This window comes from Octopus bimaculoides, chromosome 3, assembly GCF_001194135.2.
Source record: "Octopus bimaculoides isolate UCB-OBI-ISO-001 chromosome 3, ASM119413v2, whole genome shotgun sequence".
NCBI lineage: Eukaryota > Metazoa > Mollusca > Cephalopoda > Octopoda > Octopodidae > Octopus > Octopus bimaculoides.
Window position 1 is genome coordinate 105,791,496 of NC_068983.1, and position 14,826 is coordinate 105,806,321.

Consider the following 14,826-nt stretch of genomic DNA (forward strand, 5'->3'; position numbering starts at 1 on the left):
TCCTCCCTGTCGCCGTCGCTGCTTTCAGAATCGCTGATTTCAGTTTCGGATACAGAAATATCCGATTTATTATCGTTCACCACGTGCTTTTGTAGCTCATTCATTCTTTTCTTCGATATCTCCATATCTTCTGTTGAAAAACCTTCAAATTCGGAATCACTGCTTGATAGCATGAAACTCCTCTCCATCTTCAAAGTTGAAAAAAATTAACGCTGCAAAAAATGTGGAAAAAAAATCTTCCGAAATTCACTGAGTTCAAATATCACGCCAAACAATGTCGGAGACAATAGCTCAACTGTTTGCAAAGTGAAATCAGGTGTTTTAACGAATGTACTAACGAAATTTGGGTTCAAATATACATTTAAATAACAATAGGCCGGGTTACTCTCATGAACCAAAATATTTTTCGGCCGGCTACGTCCGGGTTAGTAACGAAAGGGTTAAAGAATATTTAGATGAACTTGGAACAAAGTTTAAATTTCTATTTTGATGTCTCTCTTTAAAATGAAATTAAGAGTAAATGCGGTGGTGGTCTGCATTGGTAAAAATGATGCAACAAAGTTCATGAGTTTGGATAAGTTAGTATATCATAGGGAGAAGACAAATCTTAAGTTTTTGGATAGACTAAGAAGAAAAAATTTTTTTTCTCAGACAAAGAATGTCTCCAAGCCTTCATCAGCTATCTTGGGGAAATTTCGAACCTGGGTTCTCATTCCTAAGGTATTTTTCGATATTATCATTATTTTTATTATTATTATTCAGGTCACTGAATAAACTCAATTTCAGGCAGTGAAAGGCGGTGAGCTGGCAGAAACGTTAGCACACCGGGCGAAATGCTTACAAGTATTTCGTCTGTCTTTACGTTCTGAGTTCAATTTCCGCCGAGGTCGACTTTGCCTTTCATCTTTTCGGGGTCGATAAATTAAGTACCAGTTGTATACTGGGGTCAATCTAATTGGCTGCCCCCTCCCCCAAAAATTTCAGGCCTTGTGCCTAGAGTAGAAAAGAATAACATCGTAAAATACCTTAGGAATGAGAACCCAGGTTTGAAATTTCCCCAAGACACCTGATGAAGGCTGGAGAGTATATCAGCCAAAACGTTGTGTTAATAACAAACAATTTGAGGACAAATATCCGTCAAATGTAAATAATTCCTCATCTCCCAAATATAGAACTGTATTAGTTATAAAATACTTACTAATATATAATTCTAATTTTCTGTCCTATTTAATATTTTTCAATGCAATTTAGAAATGAAATTAGAAAAGAAAATGGAGTATTTTTACCGATCATTGTCAGTTAGCTGGCATTTCCTAACATCAGGTACACAGATGACACCATGATTCTTATATTGTCCGTCTCCTAGGGAACGAGAGATCTCTAGAGTACCCATCACACGACCATCTCTTTAAAGTATAAAAAGAAACATCAACAAAATAAAAAAGTAATAAAAAGAGAGTAAGAATAATACATTGTAATATATAATAGATGATGAAATATGTTTTAAAATTAATTTTGAACTTAACCAGACATTAAGTTTTGGATGATTTTTACCAATAAATATTTCAGATTAAATCTGATATATTACTTAACATGGCCTCCAGCCTTTTGAATTCGCATTCTTTCTTCATAAACAGTCGGGTGGTGTTCAGTAGTTAGTGGTACTGCTACATACTGTTGAGTATTTTCTTTGTATCGACATAATATTGCCTGAAATTAAGATATAAATACATGTTCATGATACTTTTAAAGGTCCACAAGAATATGAAGTAAAAGAAAATTAATTCAACATTGTATTGCATAATGTAAAAGCAAAATGAATTTACTTAACATTTTGTTGTAATCAAATTAACAATGATTAATTTTCCTCAATTATAATAAAACTTAAACACTATTAATAATGAATATCAATATACCAAAATATATTGGAGCTGTCATTATAACTAATAGAATCATTGGAAAGGATTAACAGTAAAAGAGATAAGTTATGGTGAAGTCTAAACACAACAAATACAGGCTATAGATGGTTTTACCATCTCACACACACATAGATGTATTAGGCTGTCAAGAAAGTTCTTGTAGTTTTTAACCTCTAAATTCAGATGCACATATCTCAGTTTGAACAAAACTTTATTAATCGAAATAAACACCATCAGAATCAACACACTTTTGCCAACGCAAAACAAGTTTATTTATGCCAGTAGCGTAAAAATCCTGCATTCTGGTGGCGATGAAGTCATTGAAGGTGTGTTTGGCATCGTCTTGGTTTTTGAAGCATTTCTCATGCAGGAAGTTGTCAAGGTGCTTGAAAAAGTGGTAGTCGGTATGCCTGGTGAGTATGGTGGATGAGGCAGTTGTGTGACGTGCGGCCACGCGTTGTCGTGGAGAAGAATTGGTTCTTTTCTATTGACCAATGCTGGCTGTTGTTAGAGTTTCTTACGCATTTCATCCATTTGCTGACAGTACTTCTCCACCGTCATGGTTTCAACTGGATCCAAAAAGCTGTGATGGATGAGACCAGCTGCAGACCACCAAACAGTCACCATGACCTTCTTTTGGTGCAAATTTAGCTTCAGGAAGTGCTATGGAGCTTCATCGGCGTCCAACCATTGAGCTGAGCATTGCCGGTTGTCTTAAAGAATCCACTTTTCATCGCAAGTCACAATCTAGTCGAGAAGCAGGTCATTCTTGTTGCATAAAAGAAGGGAAGATGACACTTCAAAACAGCATTTTTTTGGTTGACATTCAATTCGTGAGGCACCCATTTCTCAAGTATTTTTGTTTTTCCAGTCTCTCTCAAGTGGTTGGAAATTGTATACGTTACGTCTAATTAAGAACCAAGCTCTCAAACAGTTGTGTGTGGATTGGCTTCCACTAAGGCTCTTAGTTGATTGTTGTCAACATCTAATGGCCAACCACTATGCTTATCATCTTCAAGACTCTCATCACCACTATGAAAATTCTTAAACCACCATTGTGCTGTACGTTCATTAGTGGTTCCTGGGCCAAACACATCGTATATATTGCAAACTGTTTCAACAGCTTTTTGACCTAGCTTGAACTGGAATAAGAAAATTGTGCGAATTTTCTTTTTGTCCATGTTGTATTTAACGTTCCGGAAAAAATGGCTTAATTAGTCAAAAAGAAAAAGAGTAACACAATTAAAGAGAGGGAAAAACGGGCTTTAAAATGATATATGATGTCAAAGTAATTTAACGAAAATTAATTTGAAAATACATCATTTAAAACCAAAATTAAAAATTCCGCAAGGACTTTCTTGACAACTTAATAATATGATAATGCTAATTATGGGCCATTCTGTACATATGAAAATGAACAACTAATGAGAAGACTGAGCTAATATGTTAATATATTATTTCTCAACCATGCTAGCAGCAAATATAGCAAGTTGGAATCTGGATAATATATGAAAAGCTTTAGTAATTCATGATACTTTTAGAAGCAAAAAATGATTTTAAGCATATAGAAATATTACTATGATGGAGTACATTTTATAAAGCTATAATTAGGATTTATTTTACTATAGGGTCTGATAAGCTATCGCTCACAATAGATTTAGTCTTCTCCATCATAATATGTTAATGAATTAAGTTAGCAATATTTGGATTTACAAAAAATATATGTTGTTATTTATTATCAAACAAAATTGAACTCATTTCACATTTTAACTGTGATAGCATTAAATATAAGAACATTTTATTTACAAACAGTCAGTCCATCACAGACATTGAATTTTATAGAAGAAGTCTTAAATCTTACAAAACTCTGATTATATCTTCTCATGCAAAAACTTTCAGTTAATCTCACAATCTAGATTTAAAATCAATGAACAAACTATTTTCTGAGGTTGAAAATAATCTGTCATGTAAATGAAAGAATGATGAGAGTTTGAAAATAATTTACCTTGCTGTCTCCTAAGTTGGATATGTACAAGGTATCATTTATTGCTAATACAACTGTTGCAGTGGAGCCATCTTTCCATGCTGGTTTACTAGAGAATACAAAATAAACAAGAAAAAAAAAAAAAAAAGCTTGATTTTAGAAGGAAAACCACAAAATATACAGGGTAACCATAAATTACCGTTATCATTTGAAAAATTCAGAAGGAAAAAGAAAAATAAGGATAACTCAGCAGAGTTTATTGGAAAACATAGGGTAAAGACCCCCTTCAGTCATGAATGACCATGGGATTGTACCTAGAAAGTTCCTTTCCTAGGCACAAGCCTGGGCAAAACTGTTTATGGAAAACCAGCAGTTGCCCATGCATACCAGCCTCCCCTCTCCATGCCACTGATGTTATCCAAGGGAAAGGCAAAGCCAATATAGCTTGGCACCAGTGACATCACAACTCATTTCTACAGCTGAGTGAACTGGAGCAACGTGAAATAAACTGTCTTGCTCAAGAAGACACAGCACAAAACCTGGTTTGGGAATCAAACTCACTACCTCACTCTAACCACTGAGCCATGCACCTTCACATTGGGAAACAAGCAAACATAAGTTTTATTAGAAATACTAGAACTATTCTATGTGGGCTCTATTGGTTGCAAGCAACCAATGTCACACTAAATTGTGGAAGTTATAAAGATAATTTACGGACACCCTGTATATTCCTGAGTTTACACATATAAGAAATTGAACAGAAACTTCTGCAGTATTATATTTGTTGTAAAAAGTGGCATAAACTAAAAGGAAATCCCCACCCATTAAAATGCACTATATAACTTGGTGCATTTATAAGAATTACAATCTAAAAAATACAGTAAAAGTAAAAAAAAAAACAATGAACACCAAATAACATATTGAAACAGTCCACTCAGAAAAGTGTTTGGCATTAGGGAGGGCATCTAGCCATAAAAACCATGCCAAAATAGACCTTGTCACATGGAAAACACCCAGCCCATTCTGTAAAGTGGTTGATGTTTGGAAAGGAATCCAGCTGTAAAAACAATACCAAGACAGACAGTGGAGATTGATGCAGTCCTCTGGTTTGCCAGCTCCTGTCAAACCATCCAACTTATGCCAGCATGGAAAACAGATGTTAAATGATGATCAAAAAATAGTAATAAGAAACTCTTAGGCTAGTCATCATGCAAATCAACTCTGAGGAAGAAACTTCCAGAGAATTACTTTCTAAGACAATTCACCAAAAGAATTTACAAAACTGTTATATTTCAAACATCTAAACACAAAGGAGAACTAAAGAATATCATTAAGTAATGGAAATAAATTACTTTTTAGCAGCAACTGTCAGATAATCTCTGTCCGTCTGTTTGTAGGCTTCAATAAAAGATCTTTTAATTTCCTTTTCCACTTGTTTAATATCACCTGAAAATATATCGCATCAGCAATAAATACATGATGTAACAATAAAGGGTATGTATTTTTCTAACGCACATCAAGTATAATAAATATAAATGTTTATTTTATATATTTAGATGGACTTAATTTTTGGAGAAAATACTAACCAAATATTAAATAATAGTCACACGCTTAAGAAATATGAGAAAATTGTGGGTGGCTAATATATATATAAATATATACACATACATTTTATTGCATGTTTATTGCAGTTGTACAAGATAAATACCAATGTAGAGGCTTCATTTTCAGGATATAGTTAAAGAATAAATAAATCTCCAGGTGATATCATCAGTTCTATTAGACTAAAGCTATTAATAAAAGGTGAATGTAGTATTAATGTTGGCAAACTAGAATGATATGTTAAACAGAGAGAATTTAATAAATTGGAAATAATATTCCGAATAATTACATTACCAAAATGTTGAACTCAACAACCCGAAGTATCAGAAGACCTTGCTATTTGACAAGTTTCTTCCCAATCATGGATAATGAACAATAAAATAATTATAGAACTAACATTTTTTTTTTAAAGTTTCATTTTTTATATTTTTTTAAAAAGTTATTTTTAAATAAAAGCTGGACATGAAAATGGGAAAAGATTGAAAGATTGTTTTGTTCCAAAGTAGCAGTGGTTTGCAGCAGCCTGATGGGCAGTATATTACCCTTGGGAAAAACTGTTCTCAGATTCTTGTATAAGTGTTTGGAGGCAAAGCATGCGGCTCGGGATCCACCATGGCCATCAAACACACCATACACTGCCAGTCTGCAACTAAAAGAAAAAGATAATAAAAAAAAAAATGAATTGTAAATATACAAAGGCAAGAGATAAAATTATTTATAAAAGTAAATGTATTTTACTTATGAGGAATATTTTATCTAAATTCTAGATTTTCCTTATCCAGGTGGTCACAGAATTAAATTCTTAAAAGTTAAGCTTGTTTCTCAATCACATGGTTTCTGGTTCAGTCCCACTGTGTGGCACCTTGGGCCAGTGTCTTCTACTATAGCCTTGTTACAACGTGGTTGAACACGTGTGTAAGAATAGTATTACCCAAATAAATATTTGGATATGGTTATCTTGAAATAACCTTTCACACAATTAATATGTTCACAGAGAACGCACTCCGAACTACTCCAAACGTAGCTACAATATTAAACTAACACAGTAATCCAATACGGACAATCAATGCTGTCAACTACCGACAGTTCCACACAGTTTCTTTATTTTATTGAAATGCATTAGTCCACTTTCAGTCCTGTGGTGGGGGGTCAGGATTCTTCCACAACAAGCCTTGTGAGTGGATTTGGCAGATGGAAACTGAAAAAAGCTCATTGTATATGTATATATCTATATGTGTGTGTGTCTTTGTGTCTGTGTTTGTCTCCCCACAACTGGTGTTGGTATGTTTACATCCCTGTAAAGACTGATTGAATAAGTACCAGGCTTAAAAAAATAAGTTGTGGGGGTCAATTTGTTTGACTAAAACCCTTCAAGGCGCTATCCCAGCATGGCCACAGTCAAATGCCCGAAACAAGTAACAGATAAAAAATAAAGTAACATTGATTTCTTAAATAGGCAAAAGGCCTGAAATTAAGCAGAAGTTGATTATATTGATATCAGTATTTAACTGGTACTTATTTTATCAATCCCAGTAAGGTGAAAGACAAAGCTGATCTTTGTGAATTTGAACTTTGAAGTAAAGAGTCAGAACTAAATACAGCAAAATATTTTGTCCACAATTCTACCAATCCAACAACCATTAAATCATTATTTATATGTTTTTATGATACTTTTCAAAAACTAGAAATTTAGTATTTTAGATCCAGTTGCCATTTCTCAAGATCATTGGCTAGGTGCAGGCAGCTTGACTGTATGGTCTAAGTTCATTCCCACTGAAACATTCTGGACAAGTGTTTTCTTTTATAGCCTTGGGCTGACCAAAGTCTTGTGAGTGGATTTGGTTGACAGAAACTGAAAGAGGCCTGTTGTGTGTGTGTGTATGTATATATATATATATATATATATATATATATATATATATATGTGTGTGTGTGTATGTGAGAGTATATATATATACCAGTGCTTTTTATGTGGCACCAGCACCAGTGCTTTTTGCATGGCATCATCACCAGTGCTTTTTATGTGGGTGGGTGGGCCTTCTGAGTACAGCAATGTGCCATATATCTCAGTTCTTTGTCACCTCTTTTGTAAGACATAGCATTTTGAGAATGGCCTTCTATATTTCATCATATCTTACTGGGTCTCCCTCTTCCACAACATCCATCCACTTTAAGTGATAAGCACTTCTTTATGCAACTGCCATCAGCCATACACATTACATAATGAAACCAACACAATCTCCATACAATTGTGCTCTATCACATATGTACACCGATACTGCATATCCAGTGGAGCATACCAGCTTCATTCCACTCTAGTTTTCGCATGGCCTCTGCATTCACACATCTCACTACCAAATAGCATTGCTATTCATATACATGCATCATACAATCTTCCTTTCACTCGGAGAGAGAGACTTTTGGTTACCAACAGAAATAAAAGCTCTCTGAACTTCTCCATCCTATTCTTATTCTAGCAATTACATTTTTGGTACATCTCATCCTCTGCTAATTAGGCCACCTAGGTTGCAGAAATTATCTGTTACTTTCAGAGAGCCTCTGGGACATTTGAGGAAATCAGTTTCTCATGAATCTATAGTCTTTATGGCTCTTGTACATCTTCCACATACAAACACGACTTCCTCTGTTAACCTTCCTACTATTCCACTGCACCTCTTGTGTGTCCATAGCTTGCACTGGGTACACCAAATGAAATTTCTACTTACACCTTTCTTACATATTGAGCAGGGCCATTTACCTGAAGGAGGTAGAGTCTTGTCTTATTTCTTGCTTACTAGAAACTTGGTGTTGTCTGAGTTAACTTTAAGATCCTCTGATTCCAGGTGTTTTTTCCACATTTGGAATTTTTTTTCTTAGATGTTATAGAATATTTGGATTATTTGCATTGATATTTATGTAAATGCTATTTGACTAAAAGACAGATTACAGTAGTTAGATATGTTTATATATCAAATATAAAGATGTAATGTTCAGAAAATATTTTGGTTGTATCATCCGCTATTCAATTATTTTACATGTATATTTCAATAATTTTTAGAAGAGAGAATTAAACTTACACAGATGGATGTAGATCATCAAACTCAGTAGCAAAATCATCAAGTACAATATGTGCATCTTGCATTTCATCTCTTTCTCCTTTCATTTCTCTTACATAACCTTTTAAATAATAATTAACTGAAATGACAAAGATGAAAAGTGATAAATAGATAGATAGCTAGATAAATAAAAAGATGGATGGATAGATGGAATGGATGACCAACTGTAACTGATATATTATTTACTTTTCCTAGTACTTATTCCTGTAAAGAATGTAGTTAAGCAGTTTGTTTAACCAAAATTGATCAGGGGCTACAAAGCAGAGAAGGAATTGAGAGATACCTAATAAGAATTCTAATTGTTTAGTCAGAGGAGAAATGGTAGTGCTCACATGCCTTTTCAATGCCACCAAGACTGGTGGAAAAAATATATGCTCAGACATATAGTCTAAATATCTGCAACAGAGTGCACTCTGATAAAGGCATAGAAGAACCACAGAAAGTGGTATTAAAGTGGGTGATAGTTTAACATCATCACCTAACAGAGTGTTCCTCTTTTTCTACCTAAATACAGGAAGACTTCCTGTATTTGACAATTTCTGTTTACCAAATTTCACTCATCAAGCCTTGGTCAACACAAGGCTATGATAGAAGACACTCAATCTAAGCTGATGTTCAATGCAAGAAAAATTTAAAGCCAGAAAAACCCTTACATGTTAGACTTAGAAGGAATCTGGTATGTTAGCAATGCAGCTAGAGAATAAGAGTGATACAATTTTAATAGGAGAATGAAATAACATTTCCTAACTCTCAGGTAATCTAGTAGTAAACACTATAATTCATATATAGTTTACTATCTTTCACTTCAAAAGATAGCAAGTTTTCATAAAAGCTGAAATTTTAAAGAACATGTATTTGTTAGGTTATATTGACTATATATGATTTTAAGGAAATTACTGAAAACAATAAATTTTTAGCAAGTCTAAACTGAAAAGTATTAAAACTGGAAAATATCAACAGAAGACAAAGAAGAATTATGAGGTTTTCAATAGGGAATAGCCAGGAGGAAGGAGGGTATTTAAGTTCATTCGTGTTTCTTCAATAAAGAATGCACGAAAGGATAAATCTTACTTTAAGTAGCATGCCAGTCTATTGTAAGAATATGTTCAGATAATTTTATAACTGTTACTAAAAACTAGGATTATTGAAACCAGCAGAATGACATGTGCTGTTTATTGAAATACTTGTAGTGGATTTGAATTCTCAATTTCTATGAGTTGATAGTCTGTTACTTTCATAGTACTCAGTTAGTCCATTTATGAGAATACTAATGTACAGAACATATTAACTGGGTAAGGAATTGCATGGATGATTAAAGAGAATGAAAGATAATAGTTAGGCTGTTCAAATTGAACATAAAATTAAAATGCATAATCTCTGAGAATGCAGTGTTATTAAGTAGCTTAGAGTATATATAATATACATTGAAATATAGTAATATTGGGCAATATCATTAATTACAAAGTGACAGAATCAGTAGAATGCTTTTCAAAATGCCTTATGGTATTTAGTTAAGATCCTTTATGTTGAGAGTTCAAATCCAACCAAGGTCAACTTTGCCTTTTAATCTTATAGGGTCATTTAAATAAAATATCAGTAAAATATTGGAATCAAACTTAATCAGTTAACAGTACACCTCCTGCTAAATTTGTAGCATTGCACCTATCTAATAAATTATTATCATTATTATTACAATGACATACTTGATTGTCTTTGTTTAGCTGCAGTTGCAGACACTTCATCTGCAGATGATTGTGTGGCTTTCCTTTTTGTCGCTGCACCATTTGTTGTTTTAGTTTGTTTCTCTTCATTGTTGCATTCTTTATTTTCCACTGAGTTGGACTGGTGACCTGGCAGTGAGTCAAATTAATAACAAATTGAACAAACACAACAACAAAGATAATAGGTAATGAACAAGAACAAAGTTTTTTAAATAGGATAATAATTGCAATTGGCTTGTTCAGTAGACCAACCAGATCAATTTGTGCGGATAGCTCTCTTCCAACGGTGTTACGCGAGACTTGTCTCTTTCAAATGCACAAAGACACAATCACTACACATGTCATGAAAATAATATAGCATCCCATCAACTCCAAACATGAACAACATGCAACAAGAACATGCTAGGACTTACTATCACTGAAAATCTTTACTGACAAACATACACACACTCAACATAACTAAGACAAGACTTCCTGTTTAGGACCAGGAAATACTTCAGCTCTTAGCAACTACAAACACTGTATGGAGCTCAGTGAGAACAGCAATAGAATACTGCATCCATATCTAGGGTGGTCCTGCTTCTTTACATCCAGACATTCTAGACTGCATCCAAAAAAGATGGCCAGACTGATTATTATCAAGTAGCCAGACAACACCAGCCTCTGACCTATAGACGTCCTCTGCCTTTTCTAACACTATAGTGACTGCTGCACTTAATGCTACCTCTGCCCAGGCATTTTTGGTTCACACATCTCTTTTCTGGTCACTCTACACTGAGTTTGCTCCATCCTCCCTTCTGAACATTAATTGTCTGGAATTCTTTCTCAGTTCATGATCACTAAGTGGGGTGGGAGTATGAAGGATTATCGTAGCCCAACCAGCAAATTCATTCTCCATGCTGGCGATTGGCAGTTCACAGTAGACATATGATAACTAAGAGGGTATGTTACTTGCCAAATGTGTTTCTTGGGGGTTACAAAAGGAAGTCTTGCCACCCAGAACTAGATCTACATCAAAATGACTCAGATATTATTTATAAAATTGAAAAAAAAACAACAAAAAAACCCCCAGCTTTCTTTCTTTGCTACAATTACAAGAATATAAAATATTTAAATACGGTAACAAAGACAATGCATTTAATTCTCAATCTGTAGTCTTTATGGCTCTTGCACATCTTCCACATACCAACACAACTTTCTCTGTTAAACCTTCCTACTATTTCACCACACCTCTTGTTATGGCCTGACGGGCCATAACCAACAGCTACAATAATTCTCGCTCTCTCTCTAAATATATTATTGACTGCTATTTCCAGTAAATATTGGTGCCTTGTTGTACCACTATCTTTTATATATATATATCAGGTTGGTGCAAAGGTAACGGCCAATTTGCCAGAAAATAGTTTTAGACATTATTTTTTAAAATAGTGCCTCTTTCAATGTTTTCAGAATGTTACAATGAGTAATTTATAGATTTTTCTTTCAGATTCTAATTGTAATTGCCACAATCTTCTGCTATATTCGCACCTAAGTCTGTCCCATCTAAAGATCACATTAAACATGAGTTTCATAAAGGTGTCAATGCAAGCACAGCAGCAAAGTCTCCTCAGAGAGTTTATGGGGATGATGTAGTGAGTGAAAGAAGTTGCAGGAGATGGTTTTCTCATTTCAGAAGAGGGGATTTGAGTTTGAAAGACAAGCCAAAAAAAGGTCATTAAAAACAACTTGATTCCGAAAAGTTGAAAGCTGTTGTCACAGAAAATCCAACCGCTACTTGCAGAGAACTTGCAGAACAGTTTAACATAACCCATACAACTGTTCTATGCCAACTGAAAAGGATTGGAAAGGTTTCAGTGGTTGGAAAATGGGTCCTGCATGAGCTGTCTCCAGAGAATCTGCAACAGCGTGTTGTTTGTTGTCAGTCATTGCTTTCACAACACCTTAAGGAACCATTTTTAGGAAGGCTTGTTACAGGTGATGAGAAGTGGATACTTTACTCTAACGTTAAGCGCCGCTGATTGTCGATCAGGCGAGAAGGAAGACCTGTTCAACAACCAAGAAGACTAGTTTGATAAGTACCAACGCACGAAACTCTCAGGCCTTCAGTTACTCTGTTACTTCTGCTAAATATATAGATATATATATTATATATATATTTATAGAGGCCATAGGCCAACAAGTCTTAGGATCTGATGATACACCATAATGATACTCTTTATGGTGAGAAACCAGGAATATATATATATTTATATAGTAAAATTCTGTAACAGCAAACGACATATAAAGTCCCCCCCAATATATGAGGACTCCTCGACCACCTTCTTTTAGCTCTAACTCCCATGCAAAACTGAAGTGTCAGTCCTCTTATCCCAAACATATTTGTATATATTTGGATCAGGACAGAAAACCCAGCCATTGGGCATTTCTCTTCACCAAAAGGAAGTCTTTCTGCCAATGGTCCCTAACTTTTTTTGTCTTACTACCAAAGAGTCCTTTTATTTGAATGAATTTTCCCATGGATCGCAGGCTTTTAAAAGTTTTGTCCACTTAATAGGCCAATTTTACCAACCAAACTTGTTTTCCCAGTTTCATCTCCCTATTGAAAGATATATATAACTGAATATTTATACATTTCACACTGCAGCCTTTTAAAATTTTGAAACAGAGATTACATACTAACTTTGTGGACCATTGCTCTAAGCCTGCGTTTTTCAAACTTTTTTGTCGCAACCCATTTTATTTATATCGCGACCCACTGAACCACTGAAGGAATCGAACTCGGAATTTTGGGGTTAGTAGCCTGCGCTCTTAACCCCAAGATTCCGAGTTCGATTTCAAGCAGTGACCTGAATAATAATAATAATAATAACAACAACAACATCATCGAAAAATGCCTTAGGAATAAGAACCCTGGTTCGAAATTTCCCCAAGACACCTGATGAAAGCTGGATGGTATATCAGCCGACGTTGTGTGTTAACAACAAACAAGATGGGACAAATATCCGTCAAATGTAAATAATGTAAATAATCGACCCCAGTGCTCAGCCGGTACTTATTTTATTGACCTCTAAAGGCTATAGGGTAAAGTCGACCACGGCGAAATTTGAACTCAGAACGTAAAGACGGACGAAATGCCGCCAAGAATTTTAATCGGCGTGTTAACGATTCCGTCAGCTCGCCGCTTAGTCGACCTTGAAGGAATTTGAACTCAGAACGTATAATACGGACGGGTGAAATGCCACTAAGCATTTTTGTCAGGAGTTCTAACTGTTCTGCCAGCTCACCGTCTTGATAACAATAATAATTCTTTTTAATAAGGTGGTAAGCTGGCTATATTGTTAGCACGTCGGGCAAATTATTTACAAGCAAGGTAATATTGGCCAGAAATGTTTTTCAAATTCGTCTGCCGAATTCGACTTTGCCTTTCATCCTTTCGAAGTCGATAAAATAAGTACCAGCTGACCACTGGAGTCGATATAATCGACTTACTCCCACCCCTGAAATTGCTGTCCTTGTGCTTAAATTCGAAAACAACACTAATTCTTTTTAATTTTGGCACAAAGCCAGCAATGTTGAAGGGCGGAAGAAAGTTGACCGCATTGATTCCCCCAGTGCTCAGCATCGCCGTCTCTCCATTTATAATAAGCTTCAGTCAATGGAATTAGAGCTATCCTTTGAAATATTCCATCTATTTTGTTTAAAAGCTATTATTTTTCATTTTTTGCTGTTATTTCTCTTTGACTAATTTTATTACTGATATACGATATGTTGAGGATTAGAACGTGCTTGTGAATAAATAAGTAAAAACAACTATATTTCTATCTTTTGTGCTTATCATTTATGCAGCACAAAAGCTCCCACTTAGAGTAAACATCTACTGTATATTATACAATGTTGGTAACATAAAATAAAAGTCCAAAAAAAAGAGGAAAACAAACAAAATGCACTACTTCTATTTATATAAATATATATAATCATGTTGTTGTTGATCTTAGTTTATGTAGATTGAATAATTGCGCTGTGGTTCTGCCTTCATTAGATACGATTTTTATGTTTTCATGGTCATGGCTATGTCATTAAAATATTTGAACCTGTCTTTTAATTAGGAATCTTGGATAATATGAATGATTTACATTTGGTTATTTTATGCCTTTTGGGCATAACTACAGGGTTTTACCCCACAGACTTTGGGAGGTCATAACTTTCAGAAAAATGAATATTTTTTAATGAAATTTTCTATGCATATAGTATTTGCTATGTAGAATCCGAATATACAAAAATTTCCTTTGAAAGTATTTTGGAATGGGGGTGGGGGACAATTTTCGGAAATTCCAACAGAGTCCACTTAAATTCTTCTTAACTTCCAAGAAAATTAATATTTTTTCGTGAAATTTTCTACAAATATACCTTGATGTATGTACATTTCGAGCATGTAGGAAGGAAACTACTTTTGTATATTCGGATTCTACATAGCAAATACTATA

General features: G+C 34.5%; 1 protein-coding gene across 3 annotated transcripts in view; it reads right to left on the reverse strand.

Annotated features, from left to right (window-relative positions):
- Positions 1 to 14,826, reverse strand: part of LOC106880650 (integrin-linked kinase-associated serine/threonine phosphatase 2C) — a 25,232-nt gene that overhangs the window by 9,306 nt on the left and 1,100 nt on the right. For all 3 annotated transcript variants that reach the window (XM_052966423.1, XM_052966424.1, XM_014930693.2), the window contains exons 2-8: positions 10,325 to 10,471; positions 8,583 to 8,700; positions 6,048 to 6,154; positions 5,256 to 5,349; positions 3,925 to 4,012; positions 1,589 to 1,710; positions 1,287 to 1,406 (exon numbers count right to left, since the gene is read on the reverse strand). In XM_052966423.1, coding sequence (XP_052822383.1) covers positions 1,287 to 1,406; positions 1,589 to 1,710; positions 3,925 to 4,012; positions 5,256 to 5,349; positions 6,048 to 6,154; positions 8,583 to 8,700; positions 10,325 to 10,471 — 796 coding nt within the window. The remainder of the gene's footprint in view (positions 1 to 1,286; positions 1,407 to 1,588; positions 1,711 to 3,924; positions 4,013 to 5,255; positions 5,350 to 6,047; positions 6,155 to 8,582; positions 8,701 to 10,324; positions 10,472 to 14,826) is intronic.